Below are 16,079 nucleotides of genomic sequence, written 5' to 3' on the forward strand. Positions count from 1 at the left end.
AGTGTGCAGTCGCTGGGCCTCCCTGACCTTTCTCAGCAGTACTTTGCTCTGCCCTCAACAGGCCAAAGTACGCCTGCGCCGGAGCCGCGACATGAATACAAGAAGAGGACGTCATCGTAAGAAAATGGGAGGCCCTACACCGGACCACTATGCCCATCGGACCAGAACCGGACCGGGACCGCCTCCCAGGAGAGTATAATCTAACCTCTTTTTCTCATCTTTCAGGGTACATCGGGGGCTTATCTACAGCATTACAGAATGCTGTAGATAAGCCCCTGATGCCGGTGGGCTTAGCTCACCTTCCATTTCGGGGGGTGACAGGTTCCCTTTAACATGAGAAATTTTGCCTCCAAGTATTTTTAAAATCATCCATCAATGATAAAAGGATTTCACCATTGGACAACCCTTTTAAGGCTATGTGCACACAGTGGAAATGGGCCAAAACCACTATGGAATCCTTATGTAAGCTTATTCACTGACAATCCTGAAGAGTTGTGCACATGATCGGCAGATTTCCATGCGTTGTTGCAGTGCATTTTTTTTTTTTTTGCAGCATGTCAATTCTTTTTGCGTCTCTTCAGTTGAGTCCGTCAAATCCGCAGCAAAAACGCAGGTATAAAAAGGTTTGCGGATTTGCTGAGTTTTTGTTTTGCATTTCACGGCTTCCTATGGAGTTTCCCACGCTGTCGTCTGTGTGACAGTGTGGGAAACACCGGCGCAGTAGTTCTTATCGGTGGTAACGCTACCACTCGTAAGACTGTCGGTCAGAGCGCTGCTGAATAATTCAGTCAGATGTCAGCGTGACCCCGCAGCTGTGACCATCATCCGCGGTAACATTACGCCGTGCGCACATAGCCTAAAAGGATTACTGTGACTGCTGACTTGGGCATCGGAAGGTGACGGGTGCCGGTGACGTCACATCTACAGATACATTCAGCAATGAGCAGATCCATCTGTAGTAGAAAGGTGAGCAGCTGGAATAATCATTTTAACATTTGACCCGGATTGTGGACTGAGGCTGAATGCGGTGAGATTCTGATAGCAAAGAGATGGGGACGTAAACAATGCAATAAGCTCCCTCTAGTGGTGGCAGCAAGTAATCACAATGTGATGTTCTATGTCTCTAAAGAAGGCTTAGATGAAAACCAACGCTCTAATGGAAATCAAAAAATGTTTACATTTAAATCCGCACAGAATTTTACATCTAAGTAGATTAAAAAATAAATATATATCTCCTGACGGGTGGAGCATTAGCGCCGGCCCTACGCACGGTGATCATGTGTCATGTCCATAACGCATTCCCTGTAACGGTGAGCAAAGCAGTTTGTTATTCAGAGTTAGGCAGTTCTGTGTCAATGTCTCCATGTATCCAGACTGATGGAGAAAGCAAGCTCGCAGGCTGATGCGTCTCCATGTTACAGCACATCCAAAAAAAGAAAAAATAAATAAAAAATAAATAAAAAATTGTATCATGCATTAGCACTGGATGTTACCGGTCTGTGGTAACCGGTCTCTTACCTCTATCATAATGTGAAAGGCGTGCTTGTGAAGAAAAACACATATGCAAAACGAAATTACTATCTGCACCTCTGTAACACGTAATTTCACATTCCTAAAATTTCACGTGTTGCTACATTCTTCCAAAGAACACAGGGAAAAAAAAAAAAAGTTCTGGCTAAATGAGTCCCATCAGCCAGGGCAAACACTAACACAGGAGTTCACACGGGAGAGAGCCGAGGCGCAGTTTCCATTTTTGAACACAAGAGGGCACTGATGTCACAGGAACTTCAGGCTGCGCAATATGAAGATGCCAGAATGTGCACAAGGAGCAGCGGTAAAACGGGGCGACGTCACACTCCACCCCCCACTGTGTCCACGCTATACACACCCACATCCACTACACTTCAGTGCAGCCAATACAACTGGACACTGCAATCCACCAAACTACAAGGGGTAAAAATCATCACAGCATAAACTGGAGACACTGTCAAGGTACAAAAGATTACACCAGCTATTAGTCTTACTCAGTTACCTCCTGTATCATACTCCAGAGCTGCACTCACTATTCTGCTGGTGCAGTCACTGTGTACATACATTACTGATCCTGAGTTACCTCCTGTATCATACTCCAGAGCTGCACTCACTATTCTGCTGGTGCAGTCACTGTGTACATACATTACTGATCCTGAGTTACATCCTGTATTATACCCCAGAGCTGCACTCACTATTCTCCTGGTGCAGTCACTGTGTACATACATTACTGATCCTGAGTTACATCCTGTATTATACCCCAGAGCTGCACTCACTATTCTCCTGGTGCAGTCACTGTGTACATACATTACTGATCCTGAGTTACATCCTGTATTATACCCCAGAGCTGCACTCACTATTCTGCTGGTGCCGTCACTGTGTACATACATTACATTACTGATCCTGAGTTACATCCTGTATTATACTCCAGAGCTGCACTCACTATTCTGCTGGTGCAGTCACTGTGTGCATACATTACATTACTGATCCCGAGTTACATCCTGTATTATACTCCAGAGCTGCACTCACTATTCTGCTGGTGGAGTTGCTGTAGCGGCACAAGAGAATAATGAGTGCAGCTCTGGATCATAAAAAAAGATGCAACTCCATAGTAAACTAGTAATGTGCTACTTTATCAGTCACATGCCTAAATGACAAGAGGCTGACCACTACACACCTATAACCGTACCCCCGAACACAGCACTCCTTAGTGGACGTGCTACTGATCCCATGCAGGATGCCCCATTTAATGACTGTACACTCAGGAGCAGTAATCCGCAGCACTCTCACATACTGGATAATCATGGAGAATGTGGACGTTTCCTATTCTTTTCCGATACAATTTCACTTTGTGCCGTTCCCGCTGAGATCTGCAGTCAGGGAGTAACTCTGCTCCTATCCAGCTAACGCTCTACGGTTTTGCCGTGCACGTCCCCTTTGTCAGATTACAGGGGTTTGGGGTTTTCGGTTCAGCCTACTCAGCAGTTCTGGAGTCGCTTATTGACCGATGACGCTGGCGCTATTGATACACTGTCTCGCTGAGCAGATACATTCACTACCACGAGAGTCACCGGCCGAGACGTGCACAGGAGGCGGGGAGGGACCAGCTATCTGCAATGCACCCCTATTATAACTTCCATGCTCAGTAACGCCATTTACAGCTCCTGCAGCTCTAATACATGCTGGCGTGATCTCCTACACCACAAGAAGTCCACATGCTGCCAGGAAACCCCCCGACCATTCAGTTATTAACCCATTATGTGATATTTCAGTAAAACATTATTACATCTACTGGGTGTCCCGACTGCTAGAAAAGGGGGACCCCAATATTCAGCTCCCGGTGGGGCTCCAGCAATCAGATCAATCAGAAATATCAAAGAACAGTCCTTCCCAAATCACTGCACAACATGGATAATAAACCGTAAAGCCCTACACTGCCGGGAACATGAGCAGGGACGTACCTGTGTGGGGACCAGCACCGGAGGGTAGGCCAGCTTGTGATGACGGTACATCCAGAACGAGATGAGAATAATCACAGCAAATCCCATGATCGGCACCAGGGTGTACAGCAAAGTATTGAACAGGGGCGGCTTTGGCGGAACGGGATGCAAGGTGGCTGCAGGAAAATCATAAAGGAATCAGATAATGGTGCTGCTCATTGCAGAGGTTGGGAAAGTCTCTCCTCCCGGCCACAACATGATTCAAGGTATCAGTGGATATAGCAAAGCAAATAGCCGGGGCGGACGCAGAAAGTAGAAATACGACACATTGCAGAAGTCTGACCTCAAAACAAACTCTAAAGCAGAAAGTAATATTTTTATTCCGGGCACTGGATTATATGACGGCGAAATCAACTTGCTATTACTTGGCAATCTTCATTTAACCCCTTTCCATTATTGGACGTACATTTACGCCGATGTCTGTATCCCTCCCTTTAAAACTCGCGCCTCTGGCTTTTTGGAAGGAAACCCGCCCACTAGTGACCCCCGACACGTGATCGCGGGTCACCGGTTCGTTGGCATGACAACCAGAGGTCTCCTGGAGACCACTATGGTTGTCACTGCCATAGAGGTGATCTGATCATCGAGTTATGTAGCAGAGCCGATCGGGTTGTGACAGCTTCTAGTCTCCCATGGAGGCTTTTGAGGCATGCCAAAAGTAAAAAAAAAGTTTTAAAAAATATAACAAAAAATAAAATAAAGTTCAACTCACCCCCCTTAGGCCCCATTCAAAATAAGATAAAAAAAGACACATTTGGTATCGCTGCGTTCATAATTGCCAGATTAAAAAAAAAAAAAAGGATTAACCCCTTCACCCCCAAGGGTGGTTTGCACGTTAATGACCGGGCCAATTTTTACAATTCTGACCACTGTCCCTTTATGAGGCTATAACTCTGGAACGCTTTGACGGATCTTGGCGATTCTGACATTGTTTTCTCGTGACATATTGTACTTCATGTTAGTGGTAAAATTTATTCGATATAACTTGCATTTATTTGTGAAAAAAACGAATATTTGGCGAAAATTTTGAAAATTTCGCAATTTTCCAACTTTGAATTTTTATGCCCTTAAATCACAGACATATGTCACGCAAAATACTTAATAAGTAACATTTCCCACATGTCTACTTTACATCAGTACAATTTTGGAACCAAAATTTTTTTTTGTGACGGAGTTATAAGGGTTAAAAGTTGACCAGCAATTTCTCATTTTTACAACACCATTTTTTTTTAGGGACCACATCTCATTTGAAGTCATTTTGAGGGGTCTATATGATAGAAAATACTCAAGTGTGACACCATTCTAAAAACTGCACCCCTCAAGGTGCTCAAAACCACATTCAAGAAGTTTATTAACCCTTCAGGTGTTTCACAGGAATTTTTTGAATGTTTAAATAAAAATGAGCATTTAACTTTTTTTCACACACAATTTATTTCAGCTCCAATTTGTTTTATTTTACCAAGGGTAACAGGAGAAAATGGACCCCCAAAGTTGTTGTACAATTTGTCCTGAGTACGCTGATACCCCATATGTGAGGGTAAACCACTGTTTGGGCGTATGGCAGAGCTCGGAAGGAAAGGAGCGCCATTTGACTTTTCAATGCAAAATTGACTGGAATTGAGATGGGACGCCATGTTGCGTTTGGAGAGCCCCTGATGTGCCTAAACACTGAAACCCCCTACAAGTGACACCATTTTGGAAAGTAGACCCCCTAAGGAACTTATCTTGATGTGTGGTGAGCACTTTGACCCACCAAGTGCTTCACAGAAGTTTATAATGCAGAGCCGTAAAAATAAAAAATCATATTTTTTCACAAAAATGATCTTTTTGCCCCCAATTTTTTATTTTCCCAAGGGTAAGAGAAGAAATTGGACCCCAAAAAATGTTGTGCAATTTGTCCTGAGTACGCTGATACCCCATATGTGGGTGTAAACCATTGTTTGGGCGCATGGCAGAGCTTGGAAGGGAAGGAGCGCCATTTGACTTTTCAATGCAAAATTGACTGGAATTGAGATGGGACGCCATGTTGCGTTTGGAGAGCCCCTGATGTGCCTAAACATTGAAACTCCCTACAAGTGACACCATTTTGGAAAGTAGACCCCCTAAGGAACTTATCTAGATGTGTTTTGAGAGCTTTGAACCCCCAAGTGTTTCACTACAGATTATAACGCAGAGCCGTGAAAATAATTTTTATTTTTTTTCTCAAAAATGATTTTTTAGCACCCAGCTTTGTATTTTTACAAGGGTAACAGAATAAATTGGACCCCAAAATTTGTTTTCCAATTTGTCCTGAGTACGCTGATACCCCATATGTGGGGGGGAACCACTGTTTGGGCGCATGACAGAGCTCGGAAGGGAAGGAGCGCCATTTGGAATGCAGACTTAAATGGATTGGTCAGCAGCCGTCACGTTGCATTTGCAGAGCCCCTGATGTACCCAAACAGTACAAACCCCCCACAAGTGACCCCATATTGGAAACTAGACCTCCCAAAGAACTTATCTAGATGTGTTTTGAGAACTTTGAACCCCCAAGTGTTTCACTAAAGTTTATAGCGCAAAGCCGTGAAAATAAAAATTCTTTTTTTTTTTTCACAAAAATGATTTTTTAGCCCCCAGTTTTGTATTTTCACAAGGGTAACAGGATAAATTAGACCCCAAAAGTTGTTGTCCAATTTGTCCTGAGTACGCTGATACCCCATATGTTGGGGGGAACCACTGTTTGGGCGCATGACAGAGCTCGGAAGGGAAGGAGCGCCATTTGGAATGCAGCCTTAAATGGATTGGTCTGCAGGCGTCACGTTGCATTTGCAGAGCCCCTGATGTACCCAAACAGTACAAACCCCCCACAAGTGACCCCATATTGGAAACTAGACCTCCCAAGGAACTTATCTAGATGTGTTGTGAGAACTTTGAACCCCCAAGTGTTTCACTACAGTTTATAACGCAGAGCCGTGAAAATAAAACATCTTTTTTTTCCCACAAAAATGATTTTTAGCCCCCCAAATTTTTATTTTCCTAAGGATAACAAGAGAACTTGGACCCCAGAAGTTGTTGTTCAATTTGTCCCGAGTACGCTGATAACACATATGTTGGGGTAAACCCCTTTTTGGGCGCACGGGAGAGCTCGGAAGGGAAGGAGCACTGTTTTACTTTTTCAACGCAGAATTGGCTGGAATTGAGATTGGACGCCATGTCGCGCTTGTAGAGCCCCTGATGTGCCTGGACAGTGGAAACTCCCCAATTCTACCTGAAACCCTAACCCAAACACACCCCTAACCCTAATCCCAACGGTAACCCTAACCACACCCCTAGCCCTGACACACCCATAATTCTAATCCCAACCCTAATCCAAACGTAAATGTAATCCAAACCCTAACCCTAACTTTAGCCCCAACCCTAACTTTAGCCCCAACCCTAACTTTACCTCCAACCCTAGCCCTAACCCTAACCCTAACCCTACCCCTAACCCTAACCCTAAACGTGACTGAAATACGTGGCACTGAAATACGTGGCACTGAAATACGTGGCACTGAAATACGTGGCACTGAAATACGTGGCACTGAAATACGTGATACGTGGCACTTAAATACGTGGCACTGAAACACGTGGCACTGAAATACGTGATACGTGGCACTGAAATACGTGGCACTGAAATACGTGGCACTGAAATACGTGGCACTGAAATACGTGGCACTGAAATATGTGATACGTGGCACTGAAATACGTGGCACTGAAATACGTGGCACTGAAATACGTGGCACTGAAATACGTGGCACTGAAATACGTGGCACTGAAATACGTGGCACTGAAATACGTGGCACTGAAATACGTGGCACTGAAATACATGGCACTGAAATACGTGGCACTGAAATACGTGATACGTGGCACTGAAATACGTGGCACTGAAATACGTGATACGTGGCACTGAAATACGTGGCACTGAAATACGTGATACGTGGCACTTAAATACGTGGCACTGAAACACATGGCACTGAAATACGTGATACGTGGCACTGAAATACGTGGCACTGAAATACGTGGCACTGAAATACGTGGCACTGAAATACGTGGCACTGAAATACGTGGCACTGAAATACGTGGCACTGAAATACGTGGCACTGAAATACGTGGCACTGAAATACGTGGCACTGAAATACGTGGCACTGAAATACGTGGCACTGAAATACGTGGTACTAAAATATGTGGCACTGAAATACGTGATACGTGGCACTGAAATACGTGATACGTGGCACTGAAATATGTGATACGTGGCACTGAAATACGTGGCACTGAAACACGTGGCACTGAAATACGTGGCACTGAAATACGTGGCACTGAAATACGTGGCACTATGACTGTCAGAAAATGTTCATTAAACGGTTAGGGGTGAGGTTAGGGGTAGAGTTAGGGTTAGGGTTTGGATCCCTTTATCACCTTGATGGTGGTGGGTGGCTTTTCAGTGTGTTTAAATGCATGCGTTTTTAACGCAAACAAACGCATGTGCTTAAAAACGCAAGAAAATACTGCAGGTTGTATTTCTGAAAATGAACGCATGCAGAAAAAAAACGCATGCGTTTGAAAACGCGACCAAACGCGTACAAAAAAACCGCATGCGTTTTCAATGTTAAATATAGGGAAGAAACGCATGCGGTTTTTTGTGCAAAAAACGCTGCAGACAAAAACGCAAGTGTGAAACCAGCGACGCTTTTTATAGCAAAAAAGTTTTTGCGTCTCCACATTTTGAGACCTATAATTTTTCCACATTTTGCTCCACAGAGTCATGTGAGGTCTTGTTTTTTGCGGGACGAGTTGACGTTTTTATTGGTAACATTTTCGGACACGTGACCGTTTTTGATCGCTTTTTATTCCGATTTTTGTGAGGCAGAATGACCAAAAACCAGCTATTCATGAATTTCTTTTGGGGGAGGCGTTTATACCGTTCCGCGTTTGGTAAAATTGATAAAGCAGTTTTATTCTTCGGGTCAGTACGATTACAGCGATATCTCATTTATATCATTTTTTTATGTTTTGGCGCTTTTATACGATAAAAACTAAAATATAGAAAAAATAATTATTTTCGTATCGCTTTATTCTCAGGACTATAACTTTTTTATTTTTTTGCTGATAATGTTGTATGGCGGCTTGTTTTTTGCGGGACAAGATGACGTTTTCAGCGGTACCATGGATATTTATATCAGTCTTTTTGATCGCGTGTTATTCCACTTTTTGTTCGGCGGTATGGTAATAAAGCGTTGTTTTTTGCCTCGTTTTTTTTTTTTTTTTCTTACGGTGTTTACTGAAGGGGTTAACTAGTGGGGCAGTTTTATAGGTTGGGTCGTTACGGACGCGGCGATACTAAATATGTGTACTTTTATTGTTTTGTTTTTTTTATTTAGATAAAGAAATGTATTTATGGGAATAATATATATTTTTTTTTTATTATTTATTTAGGATTTTTTTTTTTTTTTTTTTTACACATGTGGAAAAAATTTTTTTTAACTTTTTTACTTTGTCCCAGGGGGGGACATCACAGATCATTGATCTGGCAGTGTGCACAGCACTCTGCCAGATCGACGATCTGCTGTGCAGGGCTGCAGGCTTACCAAGTGTCTGCTCTGAGCAGACACTCGGTAAGCCACCTCCTTCCCTGCAGGACCCGGATGCCGCGGCCATCTTGGATCCGGGACCTGCAGCCAGGAAGGAGGTAGGAGACCCTCGCAGCAACGCGATCACATCGCGTTGCTCCGGGGGTCTCAGGGAAGCCCGCAGGGAGCCCCCTCCCTGCGCGATGCTTCCCTATACCGCCGGTACACTGCGATCATGTTTGATCGCGGTGTGCCGGGGGTTAATGTGCCGGGGGCGGTCCGTGACCGCTCCTGGCACATAGTGCCGGATGTCAGCTGCGATATGCAGCTGACACCCGGCCGCGATCGGCCGCGCTCCCCCCGTGAGCGCCGCTGATCGGTGATGACGTACTATCCCGTCGGCGGTCATACGGGCCCACCCCACCTCGACGGGATAGTACGTCAAATGTCGGGAAGGGGTTAACCTGATAGCTATACATCATAGTGAGAAAAGAGTCAAAATGGCAGAATTCTGTTTTTTTTTTGTTGTAGTGACAACCTAAACGAAAAAAAACAAGTGTGGGATTGCACTTTTTTTTTTTTGCAATTTCACCGCACTTGGAATATTTTTCCCATTTTCCCGTCCACAGCAGAAATCTGAAGGTCTTGGATTCCATGGTGTGAATACATCCTGAGCACGTACATTACTCAGACTGACTACTTACAGTGTGTGAGGGAAAAAAAAGGAGCCAACTTTGGTTTATCCGCGCTACTGGTAGGCAATGAAGATCCAGATGGAAGTATAATAATAAAGAATCTTTATTCCACGGTCTTCCTGAAATCCAGCAGTGCAGATAAACCACCTTTTTTCCCCCCTCTTTCCTAGCTGGAAGACCCGTGGATCTTCCGCAGCGGTTTCATGAATACATAGTTGCGTATCACACAACCTTATCACATTAGCATAATTTTGACATAATAGTTACAGTCATGGCCAAAAGTATTGACACCCCTGCAATTCTGTCAGATAATACTCAGTTTCTTCCTGAAAATGATTGCAAACACAAATTCTTTGTTATTATTATCTTCATTTAATTTGCCTTAAATGAAAAAACACAAAAAGAATTGTCCTAAAGCCAAACTGGATATAATTCCACACCAAACATAAAAAAAGGGGGTGGACAAAAGTATTGGCACTGTTCGAAATATGTGATGCTTCTCTAATTAGTGTAATTAGCAGCACCTGTAACTTACCTGTGGCACCTAACAGGTGTTGGCAATAACTTAATCACACTTGCAGCCAGTTGACATGGATTAAAGTTGACTCAACCTCTGTCCTGTGTCCTTGTGTGTACCACATTGAGCATGGAGAAAAGAAAGAAGACCAAAGAACTGTCTGAGGACTTGAGAAACCAAATTGTGAGGAAGCATGAGCAATCTCAAGGCTACAAGTCCATCTCCAAAGACCTGAATGTTCCTGTGTCTACCGTGCACAGTGTCATCAAGAAGTGTAAAGCCCATGGCACTGTGGCTAACCTCCCTAGATGTGGACGGAAAAGAAAAATTGACAAGAGATTTCAACGCAAGATTGTGCGGATGTTGGATAAAGAACCTCGACTAACATCCACACAAGTTCAAGCTGCCCTGCAGTCCGAGAGTACAACAGTGTCAACCTGTACTATCCGTCGGCGTCTGAATGAAAAGGGACTGTATGGTAGGAGACCCAGGAAGACCCTACTTCTTACCCCGAGACATAAAAAAGCCAGGCTGGAGTTTGCCAAAACCTACCTGAAAAAGCCTAAAACATTTTGGAAGAATGTTCTCTGGTCAGATGAGACAAAAGTAGAGCTTTTTGGGCAAAGGCATCAACATAGAGTTTACAGGAGAAAAAAAAGAGGCATTCAAAGAAAAGAACACGGTCCCTACAGTCAAACATGGCGGAGGTTCCCTGATGTTTTGGGGTTGCTTTGCTGCCTCTGGCACTGGACTGCTTGACCGTGTGCATGGCATTATGAAGTCTGAAGACTACCAACAAATTTTGCAGCATAATGTAGGGCCCAGTGTGAGAAAGCTGAGTCTCCCTCAGAGGTCAATCAGAGGCAGGACAATGACCCAAAACACACTTCAAAAAGCACTAGAAAATGGTTTGAGAGAAAGCACTGGAGACTTCCAAGGTGGCCAGCAATGAGTCCAGACCTGAATCCCCATAGAACACCTGTGGAGAGATCTAAAAATGGCAGTTTGGAGAAGGCACCCTTCAAATATCAGGGACCTGGAGCAGTTTGCCAAAGAAGAATGGTCTAAAATTCCAGCAGAGCATTGTAAGAAACTCATTGATGGTTACCGGAAGCGGTTGGTCGCAGTTATTTTAGCTAAAGGTTGTGCAACCAAGTATTAGGCTGAGGGTGTCAATACTTGTGTCTGGCCCGTTTTGGAGTTTTGTGTGAAATGATCAATGTTTTGCTTTTTGCTTCATTCTCTTTAGTGTTTTTTTCATTTAAGACAAATTAAATGAAGATAACAATAACAAAGAATTTGTGATTGCAATCATTTTCAGGAAGAAACTGAGTATTATCTGACAGAATTGCAGGGGTGTCAAAACTTTTGGCCACAACTGTATTCTCTGATTAGCGTTTCTTTCGCTCCCAGCTTCTACTTTACTTACGGTGTGTGACCTCCATCTCTGGGCTGTGGAAGAATCGCTCATTGCAGATGTTGCCTTCACAACAACAGAAAAATACATCCGGGTTCTCCTTTCTTTCTATGCAGTCAACGCTGGCGAGAAAAATAAAAATATATATATATATTAACCATCACATTCCTAAATAAAAAACAAGGCGATCACTCTGCAGCTTTCCCAACAGGTGCTGACGTTACTCCTCCGTTACGGGCAGCGGAAATACTTTACATGTCCTCTGTCAATGTCACACTCCAGGCAATCCCCATCTGTAGAGTCATGCACAGCGCCGGGCCTGCGGGGCGGCGCCATGATGGAGGGATTTTAATTTCCCCGAGTCACGTTCTGCCCCCTCAGGCCTTGCACTAATGTTTCTTTATATCTGAGCCTTATGCTTTACTAACGCAGCCGATGAAGGGTGGTCGTCTTTTCAGCTTTTCCTGCACATCGCCGACTGCGTCAGTTTACCGTACCGAGTGGTCTTCTCTGCACAACAGCTGGACTTTATTAGTGGGGTCCGACATGTCAGAGTTTGCACAGGTAATTTGATTTGTGAAGCAATTATTCCTTAATATTCTCTGGGGTCTGTTTAGATTCTCAGCTTTCCATGCGGGGGCTTCTGGCACCGAACAGGCAGCTGACTGGGTGATGCCTGTCGTGACCTCAGATGTTCACTCCACACCAGAAGATGACGGCGAGGACGATACACGTGGTGGAAAAGGAGAGACCGTAAGGGGCCCTGTGGAGCCTGCAGTGGCCAGAAAGATTTTTTTTCCCCACCCCTGAGCAGAAAGCGGACGGGACTCCATTTTGCACAAAGTGAATCACTATACGATTCATATTCAGGAGAATTCAACTCTTTTGTACAATTTTAGACAAACCCGAACTTATTCGCTCATCTCCACCTTTGCAAATCTTATAAAGTGGTGGCTCGGCATATACCATCACTTTACGGTGGGAGCCCCCTGCACAGTGGGCGGCTTGGAGGACCACAGTACGGGGAAAACCTGCAAAGGATCGCACGCCATATTATGCCATCGCTTTCTATGGTTGTCTAGGGGGTAACGTTTCTCCTTATGGAGAGTGACATACCAGCTGTCTTGTCAAGGTAAGGAGGCTTATTCGCTGTGCAATGCTCCTCTGGGAATTTAAATATGCAAATTGCCTCTTCTGAGAAAAAGAGGACTTAACTCTATAGCCTTAGACCCCAGTCCAGAGCCTCTCACCTAGCCAAATCAGTTCTCATGCGTCGCACTGACGAGGGCCAACAGCCCGAAACACCGTGTCTGCTAATTGAGATACTGATTTGGCTTTTATCCTAAGTCATATTGCACGACTCGTTAGAGGGTTGATTGTGACTTGTAGGATCGCTACTTCCAACAGGTGGCGCTATAGAGTTAAGTCCTCTTTTTCTCAGAAGAGGCAATTTGCATATGGTTGTCTAGGGAATACGATTTCTCCATGTGAAAACTACACGCTGGCAATGCTTCCGGGCCATGGAAATTAGCTCTTCCTTCAAGCTATAATACATAGGCACATAGAAAGTCTGCGGCGTTTCTTTACCTGTCATAGCAATTGATATCGTCCAACCAGCAGCCTTGCTTCAGAATTTCTATGGAGCCAGAGCTATTCTTCCAGGTGGCGAAGCAATGGCGTCTCTTGTCGAGGTCGCCCAGGCATCGCTCGATGCCGCTGTGGTTCGTCTTATCCTTCTCCCAGCTGGCATTATAGAAGATGCATTCCTGGGTCTCTGATCTCCCCAGTATGGCTCCTGCAAATAATGACAATGGTGAGCAAACGGTTAACATGCGATGCGCACACAGACACGTACAGGACCCACTTCCACTATTGATCGGCCACTTAATGCAAATACGGAGCCGGTTTAACAAGGGGGATTATCTTATGCGACCAATTCCGGTAAGACGATGATGAGGGGGTTGATGAATTGTTTCTTTCTCCAACATTGATGGTGATGATCACCAGAATCATCCATCACGGCTGACCCTATTCATGTAGTTCTGACCTATAGGACCACCACACTGGCCAGACAAGACCTCAGCTACCAGGTATGAAGCATCTACGGCCCTATTAGATAGAGGACATGAAGGATGGTGATGGTGCGACTATCACAATCATCATGTTAAAAGAGTATTCCCCTCTTAGTAAGTGATGGCCGGGGGTCCGACCTCTAGAAGCCATCACTACACGTGCAGAGAATGGGTCTCGTCGGCACAAACCCGCCGTCAGGTCAGTGTAGACAAATCAAGCATTCGATTCTTGCAATCTCTGGTTTATGGTGGAATAAACTAACTTCAGTAAAGGTACCGTCACATTAAGCGACGCTGCAGCGATAGCGACAGCGATGCCGATCGCTGCAGCGTCGCTGTTTGGTCGCTGGAGAGCTGTCACACATACCGCTCTCCAGCGACCAACGATGCCGAGGTCCCCGGGTAACCAGGGTAAGCATCGGGTTGCTAAGCGCAGGGCCGCGCTTAGTAACCCGATGTTTACCCTGGTTACCAGCGTAAAAGTTAAAAAAACAAACAGCACATACTCACCAGCGCGTCCCCCAGCCTCTGCTTCCTGACACTGACTGAGCTCCGGCCCTAACAGCACAGCGGTGACGTCACCGCTGTGCTTTCACTTTCAGTTTAGGGCCGGCGCTCAGTCAGTGTCAGGAAGCAGAGGCTGGGGGACGCGCTGGTGAGTATGTGCTGTTTGTTTTTTTAACTTTTACGCTGGTAACCAGGGTAAACATCGGGTTACTAAGCGCGGCCCTGCGCTTAGTAACCCGATGTTTACCCTGGTTACCAGTGTAAAATATCGCTGGTATCCTTGCTTTTGCTGTCAAACACGGCGATACACGGCGACCTAGCGACCAAATAAAGTGCAGACCTTCTAGCAGCGACCAGCAATTTCACAGCGGGATCCAGATCGCTGCTGCGTGTCAAATACAGCGATATCGCTATCCAGATCGCTGCAACGTCACGGATCGCTGGCGATATCGCCTAGTGTGACGGTACCTTAAGACAGGTCCAGGCAGATAAAAGGTGGTTGCGTCCCCTCCTCAGTCTGTTAGCCCCCTCCATATTGAGAGCGCTAGTCTGAAATATCAGCAGATTATGAGGAACATCAAGGGACGCCTGGCCGAGCTCAGTAATAAAAGCACAGCGGTGCGATGTTCGGCAGCGGCCGGTATATTACACTTTAATCAAGCGTCTTCATACCCGGCACGCCGGGGGAATTCTCACCAGCAGCTTCGGTTATAAATATAGGAGGACGGGCGCTTTACTGGCAGCGGCACAAAGTGAGAAGACAACAGGCGCGGAGCTTCATCAATCACTTCACAATCAGTTACTATAGATATAGCTGCACAGCAGCGGCCGAGTTCACCCGGGGTCAGAGCACAGAGGCCAAAGCCAAGAGGTTGTTACAACTGCAAAGGAGACAAAGGACATGCCAAGAGCGCCAGGCCTCCGGTGGTGCAGGCGGCACTTTTCAACAACATCCATTGAATGAATGCCCATCTTGCCGATTTCTAGTCCTCCAAACGCCCCATACACACACTTATTCCACTCTTAAGGGCCCCTTCACACTGTGCAATCAAAGTCTGAACGAGCGTTCGATTTGTGACGTTTATCCGTCCTCGTTCCGAGGTTGCAAAGTGTGACATGGCGTTACGATTTGCGACGCAGCCCAGCATCGTACGATGTGAAAGAAAGAGCAGAACTTTCTTTCGTCGTAAATGTCTCGCTGTGGCGGTCGAAATCGTAGTATGTGACGGCGGTCATACGAGCTCGTAATGCGACTACGTGGGTTGGGCTTCCGCATACCTGTCTCCTGATTGGGCGTGACGTTTTAGCACGCCCATGCTGGTAATACGTCACGCTCGGAGTCGTAGGACTATGGCGGTGTGAAGGGTAGCGTACGATTGCGACGCGTGACGTTCACATCGCAACTACGTCAGAAAAAGCGTTAACATCGTAGAGTGTGACCGCTGGCTACGAGCTCGTACTGCGATGTCGAATATGACGCAAATGCGTCGTAATCGTAGCAGAATCGACCAGTGTGAAGGGGCCCTAAGGCCCCGTCTCACATAGCGATTTACCAACGATCACGACCAGCGATATGACCTGGCCGTGATCGTTGGTAAGTCGCTGTGTGGTCGCTGGGGAGCTGTCACACAGACCGCTCTCTCCAGCGACCAACGATCAGGGGAACGACTTCGACATCGTTGAAACTGTCTTCAACGATGCTGAAGTCCCCCTGCAGCACCCGGGTAACCAGGGTAAACATCGGGTTACTAAGCGC

General features: G+C 45.6%; 1 protein-coding gene across 2 annotated transcripts in view; it reads right to left on the reverse strand.

The window, feature by feature from the left end:
* The window catches only part of ACVR2A (activin A receptor type 2A), a 54,944-nt gene that overhangs the window by 6,727 nt on the left and 32,138 nt on the right, over window positions 1-16,079 (reverse strand). The window contains exons 2-5 of one of the 2 annotated variants that reach the window (XM_077273006.1): window positions 13,332-13,539; window positions 11,757-11,866; window positions 3,492-3,646; window positions 1,519-1,542 (exon numbers count right to left, since the gene is read on the reverse strand). In XM_077273006.1, coding sequence (XP_077129121.1) covers window positions 1,519-1,542; window positions 3,492-3,646; window positions 11,757-11,866; window positions 13,332-13,539 — 497 coding nt within the window. The remainder of the gene's footprint in view (window positions 1-1,518; window positions 1,543-3,491; window positions 3,647-11,756; window positions 11,867-13,331; window positions 13,540-16,079) is intronic. The other variant, XM_077273007.1, reaches the window with a different exon arrangement.

This window comes from Ranitomeya variabilis, chromosome 7 (genome assembly GCF_051348905.1).
Source record: "Ranitomeya variabilis isolate aRanVar5 chromosome 7, aRanVar5.hap1, whole genome shotgun sequence".
In the NCBI taxonomy this organism is placed as follows: Eukaryota; Metazoa; Chordata; class Amphibia; order Anura; family Dendrobatidae; genus Ranitomeya; species Ranitomeya variabilis.